This window comes from Schistocerca piceifrons, chromosome 6 (assembly GCF_021461385.2).
Source record: "Schistocerca piceifrons isolate TAMUIC-IGC-003096 chromosome 6, iqSchPice1.1, whole genome shotgun sequence".
Classification (NCBI taxonomy): Eukaryota; Metazoa; Arthropoda; class Insecta; order Orthoptera; family Acrididae; genus Schistocerca; species Schistocerca piceifrons.
The window spans coordinates 30,159,694-30,184,877 of record NC_060143.1 but is presented as its reverse complement, the minus strand read 5'-3'; the positions used below and the strand labels follow the sequence as shown (position 1 = coordinate 30,184,877).

The following is a 25,184-nucleotide window of genomic DNA, read 5'->3' as shown; positions in this document are numbered from 1 at the left end:
TCAAAATACTGTTAACACTATTTTATTCAAAGTGATTTGCTTGTAATTAACTAAAATGTAATTCAAATTGTTGTACTGTAAAATTCATTGAAATTGTATATGACATGAAGTAAACTTACCCAAACTGAATATCTGAACATGTGGCCCATTTTTGATGTAAGTAACTAAAATCATCTAATGACTTTTAATTGTTATTTTGTAAATTACATTTAACAATATATTCCACTGTTTAGTTTTATTTAAAAGGAAATGGCGCATGTGCCATGGAATGAGTCTGCATTGTTGCTTTTTGGAGGCTGTCACATTGCCAATGTATATTCCACAAATGTACTTGCTAATCAGTCACAAAATAAGACGAGAAAAGTGATATACACTTGTGTTTTATTTAAAAATTAGTACAACAACAATGCTGAATTCTGGGACTTAACTGAAGCAACAGCACCCCAGGATGTCAAAGTTGTGTATCTCATCATACGGAGCAGATAAGTTACTATGTGAACTTTCATTAACTGTGATTGAAATTTTCTAGTTTTCACTCATCTCTGTACTTGTGAAAGGTGGAAGCCCAAACTCTTAAGTTACTCCAATGATATGATTGAGAATTCACTATTACCACTGTCCAACTACAGACAGAACTAGAGAAACTGTATTTTTTCTCACTCAGTGTCAGTGGTAATTAAAATGCTTCCCTCCTTTCACACAAGTAAGGGTGGCATTTTAATATGGTGTCGCTGAGCTGGGATATGTGTAAGTCTGTGTACTAATTCTTGCACTTCATTTCAGAGTCTAATAGTGATGTGTGACAATTAATTATTGGACAATAGTTGGAATGAGACAGAAAGTGTGGTGTGGCAACTCATCGTACCACCACATTTGAGATGAGTACAGTTTTTAAATTTTAAATTACTTTTCCTCAGACTATCATTTTTCCAACTATTTTTTGTCATGTGACTGTTGACAGGCAGGGGGATAGTTGTGAATTTTCATGTAAAGATGATCTGGTTAGGCAGATTTATTTCCATGTTTTGTGCCGAGCATTTTCTTCAAATGTGGAACGCATGAAAAATCTTGATATAACTGGAGAGGGTTCATATACTCAGTCATCAACACCAAACCTGCATCAGCCCTCTGAGGCATCACATTTCTTAGGATTTTCTCCAAACAAACAGACCTCAGGTTTATTAGAAAGATTGTCTCAACTCTTGGATCACAAGCTTACAAGTCAGAATAATGATTTAAAGAATGAACTTACAAGCCAAAACAGTGACCTAGGAAAGAGTATTGTTAATCTAAATGACACTGTTAAGACAATGGAAAGGAAAATTCAGGCTACACATGAACAAGTAGCAAACCTCTTTCAAAACTTAGTCAGTTACATCACTCGACTGACCTTGAAATTCAAGCAGTAAAGGTTGATCACATAATGTTGTGTGTGGGGAAGATTGAAGTTATTATTCACACTCACTTAGGTAGAAGGAACTCTGAATAAAAATTAAGCATGAATATATAGAGCACTAAAGTGAATTCATTCAACAGAAACTAAAACTAAATAATGATCAAATTCGTAGCCATACTACCAGTGTTAATAATAAAATTGAGACTTTGTCTGAACAGGTTAACATCTGATTAAGTGATATTGAAACAAATGTCATATACACAAATTGACAGAATTTTGTACCATTTTGTAACAATTTATCACTTAAATACTTCCCTGAAGATTTTAAAATACACCCAGTACAGCAACGTAAAGATAGTTTTCCTCTGAACTTGCCTGATTCTGTGAAAATTAAACTAGCTAAATGTGTCCTTGATGATGAAGCTACTCAGAATGTAAAGCCGAACATAACGTTTAATGAATCTGAACAGATGTTCTTGAATAAATTCTGGTCTGAAAGTAAACAGGTGGGCATCAAAACAGCATTTTTGAACAGTAGTAGTGTAGTGCCTCGAGAATTTCAGTGTAAGTTCTAGAGACACTCGGCTTTCCACCGTCTTGAACACCCGATATTTTAAGTAAGAGGGTGAGATGTGGAGATGTGTCTACCTCGCTACCGGTTTTTGTGTGTGCAGGATGGACATGTATCTAGAAAATATTGCAACAGTGATGGTCGATCGGCGCAGACAAGTGTTCGCAGCACACGCCATAGAGCTGTATGTTCAGTACAAGGAGCAAGAATGCTCTATTCTTTGATGGTGTAATGACTGTATTGTTGTGAACAAATGAATTACGCATTGAACTAAAGAAATTTACATTGGATTTACTGGTGTTGGACTTGTGAGAATCAAGAACTGGTTTTGTAGTGGTTATTAAACCACACATATTGTAATTGTATCTGTTAGTATCTAATGGTCCAAGACAGGGTTGACTCACGAGAGTTGAACGCTTGTGTGAAACTTGAAGTTGTTTTATTGTGGAGATGAAAATATAACAGAGTTGAACAAAAGTATCCTGAGAGTACAGAATCATTTCAAGACTAGAAAAGAAGTCTACTTTGAAATTCTTTTAATTAGCTATAGTCTTCGGAGAAGAAGAGTTTGTGAAGATCGACACAGCCATCTGACCCAAGAAGAAGATCAGCTGCCACAATACACGATTCAACTGCGAGAGACGTGTGAGTTTTGCACCCCAGTACCACACTGTCTCCTGTCGTCTGAAAATTGTTAGAGCAGGTACAGACCAGGTAATCTCTCAATATGAAATTTTGTGAGAAATAGTTATGTAAGCTTGCTCACCTGGAATTAGAGAAACTAATATTAACAAACAGCAGAATTTATGTGGTAGTCCATACATCAAGATCACAGTTGGAGACTGGTATAGTTATAGTTTGATTGACACAGGAAGTGCAATTTCTGTTATATCTGAAAAGTTCTGAGATAGAGTTAAGGAGAGTTCTGAGTATATTGAATTTACTATAATGGGAGTTAGGATTTAAGGTACTACAAATAAGTATAGCAAAGTTGTAAACAAACTAACTTTAATCATGATTCATGTTGACAGTGCAGTTTTGAGCAAGGATGCTTGGTGGCCAGTGATTTGAATGAGGAGATATTGCTAGGACTGGATTGGATATTGAGGAACAATGTAACATTGGACCAGGTAAAGTTCGGAGTAACTTTTTCTAATGATAATACATATTTTTCTGGTTATACTAGGTTAAGATTGAGAGCTGGTGACACATCTGCTAATACAATATATGGTTTTGAGATTTAGGCAAAAAAAGGCTATACAGATGATGATGATTTGTCAAGTAATGATACAACTGACAGGGAAAATATATTTAGTGAACAACCAAGTAGAGTTAAGAGCTATGCATGCAAGTTAAGGCTTAAAGAGCACCAGCCTTCTTTTAAAACAATATTCAGGTCCTATTTTTAAAAGACAGGTTGTGGAGAGAGAGTTGCAGAAGATGCAAAAGTGAGGATTATTGAAAGCAGTACTAGTCAAAACAACGGCCCTTTGCTTGTTGTAAGAAAAAGGGATGGTGTTAATTAAAACGCTTCTCTCCTCTCACCATGTAAGGGTAACATTTTAATACCCACTGATTACAATTAAACTGCTGATGTTCTGAATGCTGCAGTGAGGGCTGTATACATTGCACAACCCTGAAACATCGTTGGCATTTTAATACCCATTGGTTACAACTAAACTGCTGATGTTATGAATGCTGCAGTGCGGGCTGTAAACATTACAGGACCCTAAAATATAGTAAGTACGTCCATGAATAGGTGTGCTGAAAAAATAATAGTTCCACATTCTGCCACCAGGTGGCAATATGGTGCTGTAAGCAGTGTGAATGTGATGAGGGTGCAGGACAATGGGACGAATGATCAAACAAAATGATAATGGTGGTTCTGGCATATTTATTAGGATATGGTCACGAGTTACAGCATGTGTTCAATGTGGTCCAGGCTCAGCGACATGTTGCAGCCATAATATGGCATGGTCACAGCTGCTCCCAGCATATCTGATGTAATCAGTGTGATGCTACCCTTCAGATCAGGAAATGGCTGGACATATGCCTGACAGACACGACCTACGACCTTGCACATATCCCCATAACAAGTCATATGAGTTTAGGTTGGGGAATATGGAATGCCACACATCTTGAAATTGCCTAGAGATGATGTAGTCATTACCAAAGTTTTCTAAAAGCAAATCTTTCACCTGGCAAGCGACATAGGTGCTGCCCCATCTTGCATGAAAATTGTGGTGTGGTCACAGTTGTATTCCTGTAAAGATGCAAACAGATACTGCACATCAAGGTCCTTATAACACACAGATGTCACTATACATTTCACAAGTCCTCAAGGTGTCTTCTCCTTGAAGAAAATTGGACTGAGAATGAAGCTTGTGAAATCACACCACACAGCCACATAAGATGAGTGTAGAGAATATTCCAGCACAGCATGTGGTAGAGTAGAACTCCATATGCAACAGTGCTGCAGATTCACAGCCCCATGCAGAGTAAAATCTGTCTTGTCCATCCAAAGAATATTGTCTGGTCCATGCCATTCATCTCCATACAAGCCAAAAAAACAAAATGCAAGGACATGGTATTGCAGCCTATCTTGGGGCTCCATTTCGTGTAAATTCTGAATCTTGTAGGGATACTAGTGTAAAATGTACTCTAAAATATTTTTAAATGTTGAGGAAGGGAGAGACAGTTCACATGACACAGCTTAAGCACTTGATGCATGTGCAACATGGTCAGCTATAGCTACAGCGACTTCATCAACATCTGCCAAGAAAACGGACCTCCTCACTCTCCCTGCTGCACCACTACTTCACCTATTTCTTCAAATTTCTCGATCATATTCTGTACCCACTTATTGATATGGGCTCTCTTCACAGCTATTTCTGCCATTGATACATCTGCAATGCAACACTGCTATTACTGTTGCTCTGAAAAATAGCTTTACCCGCAATGCATGCTCCACATCAATTCAGGCACCCTAGGAAAAAATCTTACCTTCACAGTCTCGGATCATTGAATTTAGCATATTTTAAAATGAAGGACTAAGTAAGGAACACATATGTTTTTTGTTTTTGTTTTCTCCAAAAAAAAATCTGCTCCGAGATACAGCCCTCCAAAGATGACACTGCACATACCACTTTGAACATGCGAATTTTGGAAAAAAAAAATTAAAATGCTGTATCTCTGGAACAGTTCTAGATATTTAGTTGGGTTTTTTTATCTGAAAGATATTTGCTTTATGATTACAAGAAAAGTCTCCATTTGGACTTATCTGTCGAAGTTCTTTTACTACAGCGTTCTAAACTTTATTTATAATTTACGAGACAAATTTTACTTTTCAAAAATGCCAATCCATAAAATTTTGATCTTTTTCTGTTGATTTTTTTCTGCATTCCCAGAAAAGGAGAGCTTCCACTTTTGGGTTGAACAGGTTTTATAAACAATTGAAATTTTTCCACACATAAAACCTGTTTTATTACCAAAATTAACACATAACAGCTCATGAAAATCAAAATCTAGTCTTATTTAACACAATTTTAGGTTGAAAGATGAGTAAGAGATTCATTTTCCAAGCATTTTAAATGGTTCCAAAATGTTTGTGAAAGGTCCAAAGACTTAAAGGTTTCAATTTATTCAACTTCGGTGTACTCTGTTTTGTACTGATTAAAAATGTGTTCCACTGCTTCATTATCTTCCTTTGATATCGAGTGATGCCTCCCTGTTGAACCAATTGGAACTTGAGCACTTACAATCTTCAAAACATCGTGAACAGGAAGTGAGCACTGATGGCGTTGTTGCTATCCTTCAGCTGGAAACCTATATCCGGCAGCTGGTCCATGTGGTAGCATAAAGTTCACTACAATTTTGTTTAACGCGTAACTGGTGTCTATAATCTCCGCAATCCACCAGTCACAGTCATACATACGTGCCAAAAACATCCCCCTTCTATGGTTGTCAATCTGAATATTATCCTGCTGTTTCTGAGGTGTAGGCTGAATGAACGAAAATTCTTCTTTTTTGCTCTTTAAAGTGTGTGCAATATGAGTTCGCCCATCAGTCTGAGTCCAAAAATGTGTCTTCTGAATTCCTTTCACAGGAGTAGTTTGTTTGGACCATTCTTCTTTTTCTGCTCATGGAATTCTTTGATTTCCTCTTTGGACAAAAGAATGATGGCTGTGGGTGTGTAAGATTTCATGACTCTCATAAAATCCTCAGCATTCTGAATTGCAGCTGTATTTGGTCTGGAAAGATTATGTTTTGTAGCATGGTGCTTCAGCAGGCCTCCTTCACCATCACAAGGTCCCTTCCTGTGACCAGTAGCACTGTATGGTCAGTCAGTTGGCACAATCGATGTATTTAATTCAAACAGCTACTAACAATTTTTAAAATGACTAGAAGAACCATCAGATATAATGATGATCTTCTCTGCCCCAGTTGGCAGTTGAAGAATTTTGTGCATTGCTAGCAAAGCATGTGCTGTCATGTCCTATGTCATCACTTATAACTGCAAAACTTGTGGACTTGTTTTGAAAATACGTCACTCCTGTAAAAACTGAAACCTGGTCATTACTCTAATAAGAGCCTTGTACTTCTTGTGGGAGAGTTACAGACCAGTGAAGCACTAAACATAGTTCTTCAGCCTGTACACACCCTTTCACTTCTGCAATGTGTTGTTGCAATTTCTTCAGATGCTGATGTGTTACTGCTTTCACTGACCATTTACCAAGTTCATCAATGAAACTGTCAAAGGCAACAGTTTTCTTAATTAATTTATTTTCCTCCCATGTCGCATAATGTAATTTCTGGAGTTATCTGCTACGTCTTTAAGACCAAGCATCTGTAAAGACAGTCCTCCCTTTCCAAGGCAGTCATCACATTCTTGAAACAAACAAGTCTCTCGTGGTATGTCACAGACTACTAATGACTTCACACGTCCAACCAAGGTGTCATACGTCATGTGCTCCAGTAAGCTCTTCAAAATTACCATACAAAGTTCAAAATTCACACAGTACACCCATAAACAGACACTCTAGGTGGGTGTGGTCATAGTGCATAAAATTTTGATCTTCCAAAATGTGAAGTTGTACAGATGCTCTTATAAATTGCAAAAGTTTCTTTAATATTGTGAGTCATGTACCTCTTCACTTTCCAACTTTTTGACCTTCAACTGTTACATTTATAGTGTCTTTTTTATTGGCACTCTGGCAAGAACAGTCCTATTTATCTTCCAGATAAAATGATTGAACCATTTGAACTTGATCTGCTTCTACAGGATGACCATAATAGGGATCTGGTCTTCGAAAGACTTCTATTACAGACCTCACATTTCTTGATTTTTCTACCATGTATTTTGATACTGATGGAACATGGTTCAAAATTGTTTTCTTTGAAAATGTCTCTGGAATAATAGTTCAAGCTTGCACCTTTTCAGTGTAGGATGCACAATATTCAAAATTATGACTTCAATGACCACAGTTTCTTAACAGGACTAACACCTACTTCTGTAGCTGACTGATTCAGGGTATTTAATTCTTCCTCTATTGATGCAAAATCTGCATCATCTGCACCATGGGAGGCTTTACCTTGTTCAGATATTATCATTGTTGTTATTCAGCCAAAACAATTAGAGCACAAAAAGTCATCACTGGAAACATTTTCATACAAATGAGAACACTTATTCCCAACCTGAACAAAGCCTGTGTATTTTTGTTTGCCTTATATATCACTCTTTTATGGATATCCAAATAGTCAGCACACATCACCCTCCTGTGGCCCAAGTCAGATGACATTTCAAACAGTCCTTTTCACAATACACGTTGCAACTGTGTCAATTGGCAAATTCCTCACAATAACACAGAACTCACTGGATGGTCAGAAGCCACTGGATGGTCTCAGATTTCTTAGAAGCCTCTTCAGTAAACAAATTAGCCCTGAACAACTACAATACAGAAACCTGCAATGAACAACCACGACAAACTGACAAGAAACTGCAACAAAGTGTAAGAAATATCTGCAACAATGAAAGTAAACAGAAATAACAGCAACAAAGAAAGTGATAAGCAATAACTGCAACAAAGACAACAGAAATAAATATTGTAACAAAGAAATTAGTAAGAAACACATACATTACCCTTGAAAGTTAAAAAATATGATTTTTTTAAATAAAACTTGTCCAACTTAAAAGTGGAAGCTCTCCTTTACAGAGAATATAGTACTACATGGTACTAATCAACAGAAAAAACTCTTAACTTTTCTGGACTGGCATTTGAAAATAAAAAATAAAAAAAAATTTAAAAAATAAAAAAAAAAATCTGTAAATTATAAAAAAATTTCAAAAGGCAACAGTAAAAGAACTTTGACAGATATGTCCAAATGGAGGATACCATTGTAATCATAAAGCAATTATCTTTCAAATAAAAAAAATTCTAACAAAACATCTAGAACTGTTACAGAGATGCAGGATTTTAAAAATCTTTCTGAAATTCGCATCTTCAGAATGGTGTTGGCCGTGTCATCTTTGCAGTCCTGTGTCTCGAGGCAGGATTTTTTTTGGAGAAAACAAACAAATACGTGTTTATTACTAACTCCTGAATTTTAACATATGCTAAATTCAATAAGATCCGAGATTATAAAGGTAGCCCCCCTGCCTGAAGTGATACAGATTATACCCTCTTTCTTTACAATAGCCACTGCATTTCATATGAAGATTTCAACCTTCTTAACACTTTACACCAATATTCAATTCACAAAAGAAAACAACATGCATTGGAAAGCAACAAACAGCATATTGACATCAAAACAAGAATAATTTCAAATTCCAACTGTTTACAGCACCATATTTTCACTTGGGGCAGGAAGTGCAACTATTATTTTTGTAGTATATGACATGAGTGAACCGATTAATGAGCATACCTACAATGTTTCAGCTTCCTGTGATGCATACAGACCACACAACACTTTGACCTCTGTCAATTTAATTATAACAGCCAGGCATATAAAATAGTGTGTGTGTACATATGTCAGCATCTTTTCCTAAACCACAGGATCAATATTTTTTTTTGAGAGGATCATCAGAGAGAGGGTGGGAGGATGGCAGAGGGCGGGGGGGGGGGGGGGGGGGGGGGGGGGAAGATGGGACATGAACATGATGGGTAGGGAGAGTGATGAGATGAATAGGGAGACGCACTGAGGAGGAGATGGACAGACAGAGGGGGGAGGAGTAAATGGACAGAAAGGGGAAAGAGGAGGTTCCCATAAAGCAGGGAGGAGGAGATAGACAGAAATAGGGGGCAGACAGTATGGATAGAAGTGGGAGGAGGAAACTGGCAGAAAGAGAGCAGAGGAGGAGATGGACAGAGAGGGGGTGAGACAAGTTGGGTAGAGTTAAGGGTGCCAACGAGATGGACTGAGAGAGAGGGGAGGAGGAGATGGAGAGAGAAGTGGGGGAGAAAGAGGTGGGAAGAGGAGATGGTCAGAGAGACACGAAAGATGAGATGAAACAAGACAAGGGGGAGGAGGGGGAAATCAAAAGACAGAAGGCGGAAGCGAGAGGTATAGGTGCATGTAAAGGATGAAGAGGGGAAGTTAGCAAATAAAAGAGGAAGAGATAGGGGCACACAGATGGAAGAGAGAGAGGGTTGATAGGGAGATGGAGGCAAGAGGATTTGGTTGGTTTGGGGGATTAAAGGGACCAGACTGCTACGGTCATCGGTCCCGGACACAAGAGGAGGCAGTTATGTAGAGGTGAGGAGGAAGAGGAGGACAGAGAAAGGAGGTCAGGATGAGATGGACAGGGAGAAGGTACAGGACAAGATGGACAGAGACAGAGGGGGAGGAGGAGGAGACAGACAAAGAGAGGGGGAGGAGGGGGAGATGGGAAGAGCGGTTGTGAGGACGATATGAACAGAGAAAGGGCTTACAATGAGTAAATGCACAGAAAGTGGTGGAAGAGGAGAAGGCCAGAGGAGGGGAGGGGGAAGAATGAAGTTGACAGAGAGGAGGGGCAGAAGGGTACGGACAGAGAGGGGGGGTGGGTAGAGGTGATGAACAGAGAGGAGAGAGAGGAAGAGATGGGCAGAGAGGGGGGACAAGGATGAAATGGCCAGAGAGAGGGAAAGGAAGTGGGAGGAGGAGACAGAGAGGAGGAGGAGGAGGAGATTCACAGACAGTAGGCGGTGGAGGGGATGGACAGAGAGAGGGGGAAGATCAACAGAGACATAGGGAGGAAGGGATGGGCTGAGAGAAGGTGGAGGATTGGAAGTATAGGAGGCATATGGAAGTGTGAGGGTGTGAGAAGAAAGGTGAAAAAGAAGGAGGTTTGAGAACACAGGTGGAAGAGAAATTGGGTGTGAAGTGTAAGGTGGAGAGTTTGTGATGAAGCAGTTGCAAGGCTAGGTTGTGAGAAGACATGCAGAAGAAGAAATAAATAAAGATCTGTAAAATGTCAGGATATTTAGCTAATTGTATTTATAAATGTATACAAAGCTCACAGAATACAACTGTACAAAGATGCATGTGGTGGGGTAATAACCATTCAGGAATTCCAACAGATACAATTTCTGTGGCCACCAGTACAGCTGCCAGTGATATATTGGAGTACAGTGACAAAAAGACACAGGAAGAATGGACAATAACCATTGCTGCAGAATATCTCCTTACTGGAAACATGGAACCAGTTTCAAAATCAGAGAATACACAAAGTGCTGCTGTGAGAAGGTATTACAAATCTGTGGAAACATTTAAGGAACTGCATAAGTTACTTGATTTGAATTGTTTAGCTTGGTCTACATCTATATCTAGATTTACAATCGAAAGCCACTGTACGGTGCATGGCGGAGGTTATTCTGCACTACTACTAATCATTTCCTTTCCTGTTCCGCTCAAAAACAGAGCAAGGGAAAAAAACAACTGTCTATAAGCCTCTGTATGACACCTAATTTCTCTTCTTTACATTTTCCTTACGAGAAATGTATGATTTTGGCAGTGGAATCATTCTGCAATCAGCTTCAAATGCTATTTTCCTAAATTTTCTCAATAGTGTTCCTAGACAAGAATGTTGTCCTCCCTCCATGGGTTCCCATTTGAGTTCCTGAGGTATCTCTGCAATACCTCCATGTTGTTCGAGACTAATGGTGACAAATGTAGTAGGCCACCTCTGAATTGATTTGGTGTCTTCCTTTAACCTGACCTGGTGTGGGTATCAAACACTCAAACAGTACTCAACAATGGGGTACACTAGTGTCTTATATGTAGTCTATTTTACAGATGAACCAATTTTCCTATAATTCTCTCTACTACAGTCCTTACATGCTTATTCCATTTCATTTTGCTTTGTAGTGGTATGCCTAGATATTCAGTCACTGTGACTGCGTCAAGCAGCATACTCTTGTTATTGTGGTCTTCAGTCCAGAGACTGGTCTGATGCAACTCTCCATGCTTCTCTATCATGTCCAAGCTTCTTCATCTCCAAGTACCTACTGCAATCTACATCCTTCTGAAGCTGCTTAGTGAATTCATCACTTGATCTCCCTCTATGATTTTTATCTTCCACACTGTCTTCCAATACTAAATTGGTGAACCCTTGATGTCTCAATACATGTCCTACCAACCAATCCCTTCTTCTAGTCAAGTGGTGCCACAATTTCCTCTTCTCACCAATTCTATTAAGTACCTACTCATTAGTTACATGATCTACCCATCTATTCTTCAGCTTTCTTCTGTAGCACCACATTTTGAAGTCTTCTATTCTCTTCTTGTCTAAACTATTTATCGTCCACGTTTCACTTCCGTACATGGTTACACTGCATACAAATACTTTCAGAAATGACTTCCTGACGCTTAACTCTATACTCGATGTTAACAAATTTCTCTTCTTCAGAACCGCTTTCCTTGCCATTGCCAGTCTACGTTTTATATCTTCTCTACTTCAACCATCATCAGTTATTTTGCTCCCCAAATAGCAAAACACATTTACTACTTTAAGCATCTCATTTCCTAATCTAATTCCCACAGCATCACCTGATTTAATTCAACTACATTCCATTATCCTCGTTTTGCTTTTGTTGATGTTCATCTTACATCCTCCTTTCAAGACACTGTCCATTCCGTTCAGCTGCTCCTCCTGGTCCTTTGCTGCCTCTGGCACAATTAAAATGTCATCGGCGAACCTCAAAGTTCTTATTTCTCCTCCATGGATTTTAATTCCTACTCCAAATTTTTCTTTTGTTTTCTTTACTGCTTGCTCAATATAGAGATTGAATAACATCAGGGATAGGCTACAACCCTGTCTCACTCCCTTCCCAACCACCGCTTCCCTTTCATACCCCTCGAATCTTATGACTGCCATCTGGTTTCTGTACAAATTGTAAATAGCATTTCACTCCCTGTATTTGATCCCTGCTACCTTCAGAATTTGAAAGAAGAGTATTCCAGTCAACATTGTCAAAAGCTTTCTCCATGTCTACAAATGCTAGAAATGGAGGTTTGTCTTTCCTTAATTTATCTTCTAAGATAAGTTGTAGGATTAGTATTGCCTCATGTGTTCCAACATTTCTATGGAATCCAAACTGATCTTCCCTGAGGTCAGCTTCTACCAGTTATTCCATTTGTCTGTAAGGAATTTGTGTTAGTATTTTGCAGCCATGACTTATTAAACATATAGTTCAGTAATTTTCACATCCATCAATGTCTGCTTTCTTTGGGATTGGAATTATTATATTATTCTTGAACTCCGCGGGTATTTCACCTGTTTCATACATCTTGCTGGCCAAATGGTAGAGTTTTGTCAGGGGTGGCTCTCCCAAGGCTATCAGTAGTTCTAATGGAATGCTGTCTACTCCTGGGGCCGTGTTTCAACTTAGGTCTTTCAATGTACTGTCAAACTCTTCACACAGGACCGTATCTCCCATTTCATCTTCATCTATGTCCTCTTCTACTTCCAAAATATTGCCCTCAAGTACACTGCCCTTGTAGAGACCTTCCATATATCAGGTGATCAAAAAGTCAGTATAAATTTGAAAATTGAATAAATCACGGAATAATGTAGATAGAGAGGTACAAATTGACACACATGCTTGGAATGACATGGGGTTTTATTAGAACCAAAAAAATACAAAAGTTAAAAAAATGTCCAACAGATGGCACTTCATCTGATCAGAATATCAATAATTAGCATAACAAAGTAAGACAAAGCAAAGATGATGTTCTGAACAGGAAATGCCCAATATGTCCACCATCATTCCTCAACAATAGCTGTAGTCGAGGAATAATGTTGTGAATAGCACTGTAAAGCATGTCCGGCGTTATGGTGAGGCATTGGCGTCGGATGTTGTCTTTCAGCATCCCCAGAGATGTTGGTCAATCATGATACACTTGCAACTTCAGGTAACCCCAAAGCAAATAATCACACGGACTGAGGTCTGGGAACCTGGGAGCCCAAGCATGACGAAAGTGGCGGCTGAGCACATGATCATCACCAAACGACGCACACATGAGATCTTTCATGCGTCTAGCAATATGGGGTGGAGCGCCATCCTGCATAAACATCGTACGTTCCAGCAGGTGTTTATCAGCCAGGCTGGGGATGATGCGATTCTGTAACGTATCGAGTACCTCTCACCTGTCACGGTAGCAGTTACAAAACCAGAATCACGCATTTCCTCGAAGAAAAAAGGCCCAATAATGGTAGATGTGGTAAATCCAATCCATACTGTGACTTTCTCATTGTGCAATGCAGTTTCCATGACAGTTCTAGGATTATTGGTAGCCCAAATCCTGCAGTTGTGGGTGTTTACAGACCCTCGGAGCGTGAAATGAGCTTCATCAGTATACAGATTAGATCAAATTAGTTTTTCGTTCCATGGATCCGTGCTGAGGAGATCCTCATTGATGTGGAACATGTCAATTTTTTTTTTTTTTTTGAAAAAAAAAAGAGCTGAAATAATAATACTAAGAGTATGAATATATACAATACATCACTTGTTTCTATTAAAAAATTCGTCAATGGAGTAGAAGGAGTAGGCCACTAGTAAGTCTTTCAGGCTCCTTTTAAACTGATCTTTATTTGTAACTAAATTTTTTATGTTTGCTGGCAAATTATTGAAGATGAGTATTCCTGAGTAGTGGACCCCTTTTTGAACTAAAGTAAGTGCTTTTAAGTCCTTGTGGAGATCATTTTTGTTCCTGGTATTGTATGTATGAACTGAGCTGTTTGTTGGAAAAAGAGATATATTATTTAGGACAAATTTCATTAGTTAGTATAGCCAGTTCTTTGAAGAGGTTTCTACAGGACGTCCTTGAATTTACTTCACAAATAATATGTATTACACGTTTTTGGACTCTGAAAAGTTTTGTTTGACTTGAAGAGTTACCACAAAATATTATACCATATGACATTATGGAATGAAAGTAGGCAAAGTATGCAAGCTTTTTCATTTTTATGTTGCCTATGTCTGCTAACACTCGAATTGCAAATACAGATTTGTTAAGGCATTTCTGCAGTTCTGTGGTGTGCTCCTCCCATCTGAATTTATTATCAAGTTGTAATCCCAGGAATTTAAGACTGTCAACTTCTTCTATCTGCTCTTCTTCATACTTTATGCTTATGCTGGGTGGAAACCTCTTGCAGGTTCTGAATTGCATATAGTGAGTCTTTGCGAAGTTTAATGTCAGTGAGCTGGCTTTGAACCATTTATTAATACCCACGAAAATATCGTTAACAGGTCTTTCTAGAACTAAACTTGACATACTATTTATTGCAATACTTGTGTTATCTGCAAACAAACTCTCTGCTTCTGGCAGTGTAACTGATGAGAGATCATTAATGTACACAAGGAAAAGCAGTTGCCCTAAGATGGATCCTTGTGGGACACCACATGTAATTTCTTCCCATTCTGATGACGACTGATGGCTAATTCACTAGTCCCTTGCACTGACACCCTTTGTATCCTGTTAGCAAGGTATGACTTGAACCATTTTGCAGCACTGCCCGTGACACCATAGAATTCTAATTTATTTAAAAGGATGTTGTGGTTCACAAAATTGAATGCCTTTGACAAATCACAGAAAATACCTGCTGCTTGTAACTTCTTATTTAGTGAACTAAGTACATTTTCACTGTAGGTGTAAATAGCCTTCTCGATATCAGAAGCCTTCATAAATCCAAACTGTGTTCTTGATAATATGTTATTTGTGGTCAAATGGTTGAGAAGCTGCCTGTACATTACTTTTTCTAAAATTTTTGAGAATGCTGGCTATAGTGAAATCAGTCTGTAGTTTGATGGTATCTCTTTATCCCGTTTCTTGAACAGAGGCTTAATATCTGCATATTTTAGCCAGTCAGGAAATGTCCTGGTTGTAATTGACTGGTTACACAAGTAACTTAAAATTGTACTAAACTCACAAGAACATGCCTTAATTAGCTTTGTTGATATTTCATCGTAACCACTAGAATACTTTGTTTTTAAACATGTTATTATGGAGGTTATTTCTTTTGTTGAAGTGAGTGACATATTTATGTACCTGAAGCTATTTGTAAAGGCTAGTTTCAGATATTCAAGGGCATTATTTACTGATCCTGACAGTCCCATTCTATCAGTAACAGATATAAAGTACTTGTTAAATAGATTTGCCACACTATGCCCATTAGTTACTAATGTGTCATCTACCCTTAGTGCTATTTGCTCCTGCTCCTTTCTAGTTCTACCAGTCTCCTCTTTCACTATATCCCATATTGTTTTTATTTTGTTCCCTGACATTGCTATCTTCTTCTCGTAGTGCATTTGTTTAGATGTCTGAATTACTTTTTTTAATATTGTACAGTATTCCTTGTATTTAGCTAAATCATCAACATTGGAGCTATTCTTGGTCAAAAGATACATTTTCTTTTTTGTCTTACAGGAAATCTTTATTCCTTGTGTAATCCATGGTTTTATTATAGACTTCTATTTACTTTGAGTAACTTTTAGAGGAAAACAGTTTTCAAACATGGTACTGACATTGTTCATGAATGTGTTATATTTTTCATTCATGTCATGAGCACTATAAACATCTTTCCAGTTCATATCTTTGAGCAGTTTTCTAAAACACTCAATTTTTGGTTGATTGACTACTCTCCTGTACTCAGATATAGCAGTCTTGATAATCTTCTTAGAATTTACATCTAAAACAAGGAGCTGCATGTCATGATCTGATAGTCCATTTATAACAGGTTTTATGATATGATTTTGTTCCTTTGATTTGTCTATAAAAATGTTATCAATGGCTGTCCTTGAGGATTTAGTGATCCTAGTTGGAAAGTTTACAGTGTGAGTTAGATTGAAAGACAACATTACTACCTGCAGTAAATGTTTACTGGAAGATTGCATTAGAAAATCTGTATTAAAGTCACCAGTAATCAAAATTTCTTTGTTTCTTCCTTTTAAATAACCTAAAAGAGCTTCTAGATGATTTATGAATAGATGATAATTTCCTGCAGGTGCTCGGTAAATAGTTCCAATTATATAGGATCTGTTATGGAACTCTTCTGTTACACATGCTTCTAGATGCTGCTCTAAACAGAATTTATTAATGTCAATGTTCTTGAATTTATGGCAGTTTTTAATAAATGTGGCAACTCCTCCTCCATCCATATCTACTCTGCAGAAGTAGGAAGCTAGCTTAAATCCTGAAATGTCTAACATATCTATACCAGTGGTCACTTGATGTTCAGAGAGGCATATTATGTCAATTTGGTTAGATGAATTCATTTCATCCATACAAATGAGTAGTTCAACAACTTTATTTCTGAGTCCCGGAATGTTCTGGTGTAATAAAGATAATTGATACTGCATACTAATGGGATTGTAACTGCTTTGGCAAAGATGAACTGGCAGTTTCTGACTACTTTCTGTTAAACATTGTTTAAATGGAGGCTGTATGCTAAAATCTGACTCCTGTTCATCTGTTTTCTCAAACTGAGTGTATCTGCCAATCTCTCTTAAAACTCGTTTTCTTTCCTCCTTCCCTATCCTAAAAATGGCATCCCTCTGACTCCTGTGACCACTGGTATTTTACCACTTGTGACAGTGTCCCCCCTCAAGTTTTCTGCAATCAACCCAGACAGTTTTCCCTTCCCTTTCCTATTGAGGTGAAGGCCAGGCCTAGTGTAGTCCCACCTATCGATAGCATCCACAGGAATCAAAACAATATGGGACCCTATATCCGTCCTAAGCAGCCACTCCAACTCCAAGTTCACCCTCCCTACAGAAGAGTTCAAACGAGGCCGATCATGGCGTCTCAGCACAGACACAAATCCCACACTCATATGCTTCGCTGCTGATGCTATCTTCATCAGGTCACTTTCTATGAAATATTCAGAGTCTCTGTCAATGCTATTTCCCGGACCACCCACTATAACATTCGCCCAATGAAAGAAACTACAGCACCCATCACACCATACGCCGGAACTAACGATCCTATGGCATGTCACACACTTCTCACTCGTGGTAAAAACAGAAATCGTATAAAGTGATTTAAGTACTGACTAAAATGTAAACAAAGGACCCTAGAAACTATTCAGGCAGATATAAATAAATTGAAAGAGTACTGAATAAAAAATTGGTGATTACATATAAGTTTAAGTCACTGTTTACTTACGATATGCACGCGTGAAATTAAGCCTAAAATCCGTGCTATAGGCGCGAGAAGGAAAATAAACTTCTTACCCCATTTAATCTTCTTTAACACTTCACTAGCACTTCCACTAATGTAACAACACTTATATTATATTTATACCAAATAGAAACGTTTACCTATAAGTTTAATTCACTTCTTACTTACGATTTGCGCGTGTGAAATTAGGCCTAGGATTCGTGCTGCAGGCAGGAGAAGAAAAATACGCTTCTTACCCTGTTTAATCTTTTTTTATACTTCACTAACACTTCCACTTATTTAACAACACTTATATTATATTTATAACACATGTACACGTTTAAAAATAGCTTAATAACAATGCTTTTTATAATTATTTAGCGCAGCAAATACTCGATGAGTCTGCGTCGGCACAGAGTTGCTACCAACCACACCGCAAATGCACTCCGCTTCACTAAATTGCCAGGTAACAGTTCATGATGCCGATGGATTTTGTACAGATTGCATCGGAGGGTACGCCTAAGTGCCAACCAAACAATAGTGTATGGAATGCGGGTGCAACGTGCGTCTGCACAAGCGCTGACTTCCCCATGCATAGATGAACCTGCTAGAGTCTCCATTTCTTCCTGAACTGTCTCAGCAGCATTACTCCTTGTGCTCGGTCGGCCACTACGGGGTCTATTGTCTAAACAACCCGTGGCTTCGAAATTCGAAATCATTCTCGCCACAGCTGTTTTTGTCAACCGACTTTTACCCGTTCAAATCCTTCCTATGCGATAGGATCGTAACGCTGAGCTAGCACATTCCCCATTCTGATAATACAACTTCACTAAAAGCACCTTTTTAGGTAACGTCAACATGCTGCGACTGCTGCCACATCTGATTCTCTCTCTCATTACAGCTCCTTTTATACACGATTGTCATGGGCAGTCAATGACGTTTTGCTGCCCAGCGCCATCTGTCGGACATTTTGTGAACTTTGTTGTTGTTTTTTTTTTGTTTTTTTTTTTTTTGTTCTAATAAAACCCCATGTCATTCCGAGCATGTGTGTCAATTTTTACCTCTCTATCTACATTATTCCGTGGTTTATTAAGTTTTCAAATCTATACTGACTTTTTGATCACCCGATACTTCTTCCACCTTTCTGCTTTCACTTCTTTGCTTAGATCTCGTTTTCCATCTGAGCTCTTGATTTTCATATAAGTGGTTCTCTTTCCTCCAAAGGCCTTTTCAATTTTCCTGCAGTCAGTATCCATCTTATCCCTAGTGATATATGCCTCTAAGTCCTTACATCTGTTCTCTAGCCATCCCTGCTTAACCATTTTGCACTTTCTGTCGATCTCATTTTTGAGACTTTTGTATTCCTTTTTGGCTCTTTCATTTACTGCATTTTTATATTTTCTCCTTTCATCAATTAAATTCAATACCTCCCACGGATTTCTACAAGCCCTCATATTTTTACCTATTTGATCCTTTGCTGCCTTCACTATTTCATCTCTCAGAGCTACCCATTCTACTTCTACTGTAGGTCTTTCCCCCGTTTTTGTCAATCATTCCATAATACTCTCTCTTAAACTCTTTATAACCTCTGGCTCTTTCAGTTTATCAAGGTCCCATCTCCTCAAATTCCCAATTTTTGCAGTTTCTTCAGTTTTAATCTACAGTTCATAACCAATAGATTGTGGTCAGAGTCCACATATGGCGCTGGAAATGTCTTACAGTTTAAAACCTGGTTCCTGAATCTCTGCCTTACCATTAGGTAATCTATCTGAAACCTTCCATTGTCTCCAGGCCTCTTCCACGTATACAATCTTCTTTCATAATTCTTAAATCAAGTAGTGATTAAATTATGCTCTGCGGCTCCGTGCAAAATTCTATCAGGTGGCTTCCTCTTTCATTCCCTACCCCCATTCCATATTCACCTACTACTTTTCCATCTCTTCCTTTTCCTACAATCGAATTCCAGCCCCTTATGACTACTAAATTTTCATCTCCCTTCACTATCTGAATAATTTCTTGTATCTGATCATACATTTCTTCAATCTCTTTGTCATCTGTGGAGCTAGTTAGCATTTAAACTAGTACTACTGTGGTAGGTGTGGGCTTTGTGTCTATCTTGGCTACAATAATGCGTTCACTATGCTGTTCATAGTAGCTTACCAGCGCTCCTATGTTTTTTTTAAATTCATTATTAAACCTACTCCTGCATTACCCCTATTTGATTTTGTATTTATAACCCTGTATTCACCTGACCAGAAGTCTTGTTCCTTCTGCCACCAAACGTCACTAATTCCCACTATATCTAACTTTCATCTATCAATTTTCCTTTTTAAATTTTCTAACCTACCTGCCCAGCTAAGGGATCTGACATTGCATGCTCCGATCGATAGAACGCATTTTCTTTCTCCTGATAATGATGTCCTCCTGATAGTCCCCGCCCGGAGATCCGAATGGGGGACTATTTTACCTCCGGAATATTTTACCAAAGAGGACGCAATCATCATTTAATCATACAATAAAGCTGCATGCCCTTGGGAAAAATTATGGTTGTACTTCCCCTTGCTTTCAGCCATTCACAGTACCAGCACAGCAAGGCCGTTTTGGCTAATGTTGCAAGGCCAGATCAGCCAATCATTCTTTATTCTTTACTCATCATTGACCACCTGAGGTGGAATAGGCAATTTACATGGATATCATATAAAATTTTCCTTGAATAGTACCTTAAAGCTAAATGAGCACTGCAAATAGTGCCCATAGATGATAACATACACCATAACATAAGATAAATACATTCAGTGACATCACATAATGAAATCCTTAAAAATTAATGTCAATTGATTTTATATTCATAAATTCTGTTATATTGTAAAAAGAATTGATTAGTAACCAGTTTAGTAGCTTGCTCCTGAAGCTACTTATGTGAGCTGACCGAGAAGAAAATGGAAGTTTATTAAATATTTTTAGACTATTGATTAGATGGGAATTCCCTGTTCGTGTCAGCCTGTGCCTAGGTATGTCTAATTTTGTTTTGCCTCTGGTATTATGGTGGTGTATGTTTTCCCTCATTTCCAAATCTGCTATACTGCTTTTTGCATACAATGCTGAGGCGTATATATAAAGATGAATAACTGTTAATATTTTCAGCTGAATGAACAGTGGCCGGCAGTGCTCTGATCTACCGGAATTGCTCATAGCCCGTATCACTTTCTTCTGAATTTTTAGAACTTCAGTGATGTGAAGAGAGTGTCCCCATATCAGCAGTCCATACTCTGCTCATAGCCCGTATCACTTTCTTCTGAATTTTTAGAACTTCAGTGATGTGAAGAGAGTGTCCCCATATCAGCAGTCCATACTCTGTATGTGACTGAAAGAGTCCAAAATAAATAACTCTTAAATATTCTTTTGCCACCAGGGTTCTCAGTTTCCACATTAAATACGTAACTCGAGAAAATTTTGTGCAGGTATGGTTGATGTTTGTTTCCCACATTAACTTAGAGTCTACATGAATTTCTAGAATTTTAACTGCTTTCACCTCTACCTCTTTTGACAATCCCAGTATAATCTGTTGGTTTTTATCAGGATTGCAAAGCAGTGTATTTGATGAGAACCAATTTAGTGCTGCTTCCAGGCCATCTTGCATGATATCTTGCAGAACTGATATGTTCTCAGGCTGAGCAAGCAAAGTTTTGTCAGACAAATAAGAGTACTGGGGATACAATGGGGTAAATCATTGACTGCAATTATAAAAAAGAAGGGCCCAAGGACAGAACTTTGTGGGACTCCTGTCTTAACTTCTAGCAATTGTGAGTCTTTGTTTCTGACAGAGGCAAACTGCTTCCTATTGTTTAGGTATGATTCAATTACTGCCAATGCAGGGTCTTGTACACCATAGAATTTGAGTTTAGCAAGTAAGATATCATGAGAAATGCAGCAAATGCCTTACTTAAATCACATAAAAGAAGTGAGGCTTTATTTTAATTCTTGAAGGCTGTTATTAATTCATTCCCAATTGAAAGAACAGCAGTGGTGGTATTTCTTCCCTTGAGGAAGCCAAATTGACTAATAGAGAGTAAGTTAAGCGACTCGAAGTAGTAGTTTAGTTGGTTATAAATAAGAGATTCAAATATTTTCGAGAAAATGGGAACCATTGAAACTGGTTGGTAATTTTTGAGATCATGTTTGTCCCCTGTTTTATACACTGGGATAACTTTCGATATTTTCAGAGTTGTAGGATAGACTCCAAACTCTAGACAGCTATTAAACAGAAAGGCCAATGGTTCACTAATTATATGCACTGTTTTTTTAATTATGTAATTGGACAACCAAGAGCAGTCCATGCTCTTGGAGTTTGAGAACTTTGCCACCACCTTTTTAATCTCAGTGGGTGCGATTGTCCTTCATTTAAAGGTATTGTTTGCAGGTTGTTGTTGCTTAAGTAGATCACTTGCATTAGTGTTTGTTGTTTCAATTTTGTTTCTAATATCACTTACAGAGTCCATGAAAAAACGATTAACTTTACCCCGGGTCAAGAGCTACACTATGTTCATCATTCCTGCAATGCTCTTGTGCAACAACATTCCATGCAGCTTTGCACTTATTAGGAGCCCTTCTATGTATCTTTCGTATGCTGTTCTTTTTGCCATTCCAAGCTTAGTTCTGTAGGTTCTCTTACTTCAAGATACGCTTTGTACAATTCATCCTTCTGCTCCGTTCCATACTTAAGAGAATTTTTATACATGTAGTACAACGATAACATATTTTCCTCATATTGGTAAGTTCACCTGGTACCACTTAATGTTTTTCTTTATAGGTCATCCAGACTGTTGCCCCTGCAACTAATGAAAAGGCTGCTGCCTCTCTTCAGCAACCACACATTTGTCTGGTCTCTCAACAGATAACCCTCCGTTGTGGTTGCACCTACGGTACGGCTATCTGTGTCACTGAGGCACGCAAGCCTCCCCACCAATGGGAAGGTCCATATTTCATAAGGGGGGAAGTGGTATACTACTAGCATTGTATTCAAAATGTAGGTCTAAATGTAGGAGCATGTAAGTTAATGCAGATGAGTTGGAAAAACAAACTTGTAATGTTTGAAGCAGCACGTTACTAACACTGTATTTGAAATTACAAGTTTGCTTTTCTAACTCATCTGTGTTAACCTACATTTTTCTACATTTAGACCTAGTTGTCACTCATTACACCAATTAGAAATTTTGTCTACGTCATCTTGCAACCCTCCTAGAGTCACTCAATGAAAACAGCTTCCTGTACACCACAGCATCATCAGCAACCTGCCGGAGATTATTGCTAACCCTATCCGCTAGATCATTTATGTATACAGAAAATAACAGCGGTCCTTTCACACATCCCTGGAGCACTCCTGACAATACCATGTCTCTGATGAACACTCACTGTTGAGGACAATGAACTGAGTTCTATTATTTAACAAGTATTCGAGCCACTCACATACCTGGGAAATCATTCCGTACATTTGTAACTTCATTAACTGTTTGCAGTGGGACAATGTGGTAAATGCCTTCCAGAAATCTATGAATATGAAATCTGCCTGTTGCCATTCATTCATTCACAATTCACAGGATATCATGTGAGAAAAGGCACAGGATATCATGTGAGAAAAGGGCGAACTGGGTTTCACACAAGTGATGCTTTACAAAACCATATTGATTTGTGGACAGATGCATTTCTGTCTCAAGGAAATTTATTATATTTGAACTGAGTACATGTTCTAGAATTCAGCAGCAAACCAGTGTTAAGGATATTGGTGGATAATTTTGCAGGTTCATTCTTTTACCCTTCTTGTATACAAGAGTTGCCTGCACTTTCTTCCAGTCACTTGGGACTTTGTGCTAGGCAAGAGATTCACAATGAATACAAGCTAGGTAAGAGCGAATACTGTAGAGTACTCTTTGTAAAACTGAATTGCAATCCCACCTGGACATGGCAACTTATTTGCTTTTCTATGCCAGAGATACTTTGTACTATGTCCTCCATAATGGAGTCTGTGCGAACAATTTCTTAAATTATAAATTTCAAAATTTGCTTACTTTTTTCTATCTCCTATTGCCGCACCAGATTGGTCAATGAGTGACTGGATGGAATTAGAAGCCCTAGACCTGGTTACCAATTTTATGTAGAACCAGAATTTTCCAAGGTTCTCGGCAAGATCTTTTACTAGGGTAGTTGTAAGTTTCACACATCGATTTTTATACAGATGCACGAATTTCCACAAACTTTTTCCTGTCATCGGAGCTTAGTGAGAGAGAAATAATAGCTTTGCTCTTCTAGTGTGTGTTGTAAGCTATATTTAAAAAACTAGTGTATTGAAATCCAAAAAGAATTCTAGATGACTTACTTTATGATTCAAGCGGCAGCAGGAGAACAAAGAGAATATTAGCACATGTGGCCATCATTCCTTCTTTGTGTCTTCTTCTGCCACCGATTGGTGAGAAGATCTTTTATCTATCCAATTACATTATATTGTCAAAAGTTGATTATTTTCATTGTTATTTCATGATCATCCTATTGCTTCAGATACAAGTATGTACAAGGTGAGAAAGAGAAGGAATAGCAACAAGAGGTCACTCAAAATACTACGATTATGGAAAATGAAGCCTCCAAATTAGGTGGCTCACTGAATCAGATTGTTTGTACTGAAAAAATTTTTAATTTTCTATATGTCTTCTCTCTAATTATATCATGCATATTAGATACATCTGAAGCTATCTACACATCTGAAGCTATCTATTGTGGTGTGGTTCCATTTGTGGACTCATAACAACTGAGACCCACACAATTCTTCTCACAAAAGGTATCAATAAATATAAGAATAACTTTCAACTCTAAATTATCCCACAAACCACACTGTATGATATGTGAATTCACAATACTGTGTAAGATCTTGATGGATCGTACAAGCTGTCTGATATAAGGAAACCAAATTACAAATACCTTGTCTGATACAAGCACAGCAAAACACAAATTGTAAAAATTACTAGCACTATTTTAGAAGTCATGTCTTTGCACTTGCAGTTATAAGTTCAGGAAAATGAGAGAATAAATTTGACATGTATATTTAACACATTTATTTTTGGTAACTAGTATTAATGTATTTAATACCACACACAGTCAATAGAAAATTGGAAGACAGCTTAATTCAGATCATTATACTTACAGCTTTCTTCCACATAGTGATTAACTGATCACGATATTGTGACACAAAAGGTCCCAAATATGAAACAAAAGCTGTAGCAATTAGAACATTTCCTGGCAAACAGTTAAACTCTCCATCCAGAAGTTTCACAGTTTGTTCCCATCGGACCTTGAAAGAGTTAAAGTTATAAGCAAACAATGTGCCCGAGAAACAATGTTGAAAATGGGAGACACTGTTAAAGGTAAATGGAGAACAAACACAAGCTGAGACGTAGAATAACTCTGTTATAATTAATACTACAGTGTTACAGCAAAAGTCCTGATTTTCACTAACACAAAACTTAGTAATATAAATGATTTAGGAATAAAGGAGACCATTTACCAAGCTGCACAAGTGTTGAGTTGTCAACT

General features: G+C 38.0%; 1 protein-coding gene across 1 annotated transcript in view; it reads right to left on the bottom strand.

Moving 5' to 3' along the window:
* The window catches only part of LOC124802831 (dynein axonemal heavy chain 2), a 1,031,222-nt gene that overhangs the window by 197,851 nt on the left and 808,187 nt on the right, over window positions 1-25,184 (bottom strand). The window contains 1 exon segment of the mRNA XM_047263843.1: window positions 24,796-24,942. Within this exon segment, the coding sequence (XP_047119799.1) occupies window positions 24,796-24,942 (147 nt within the window).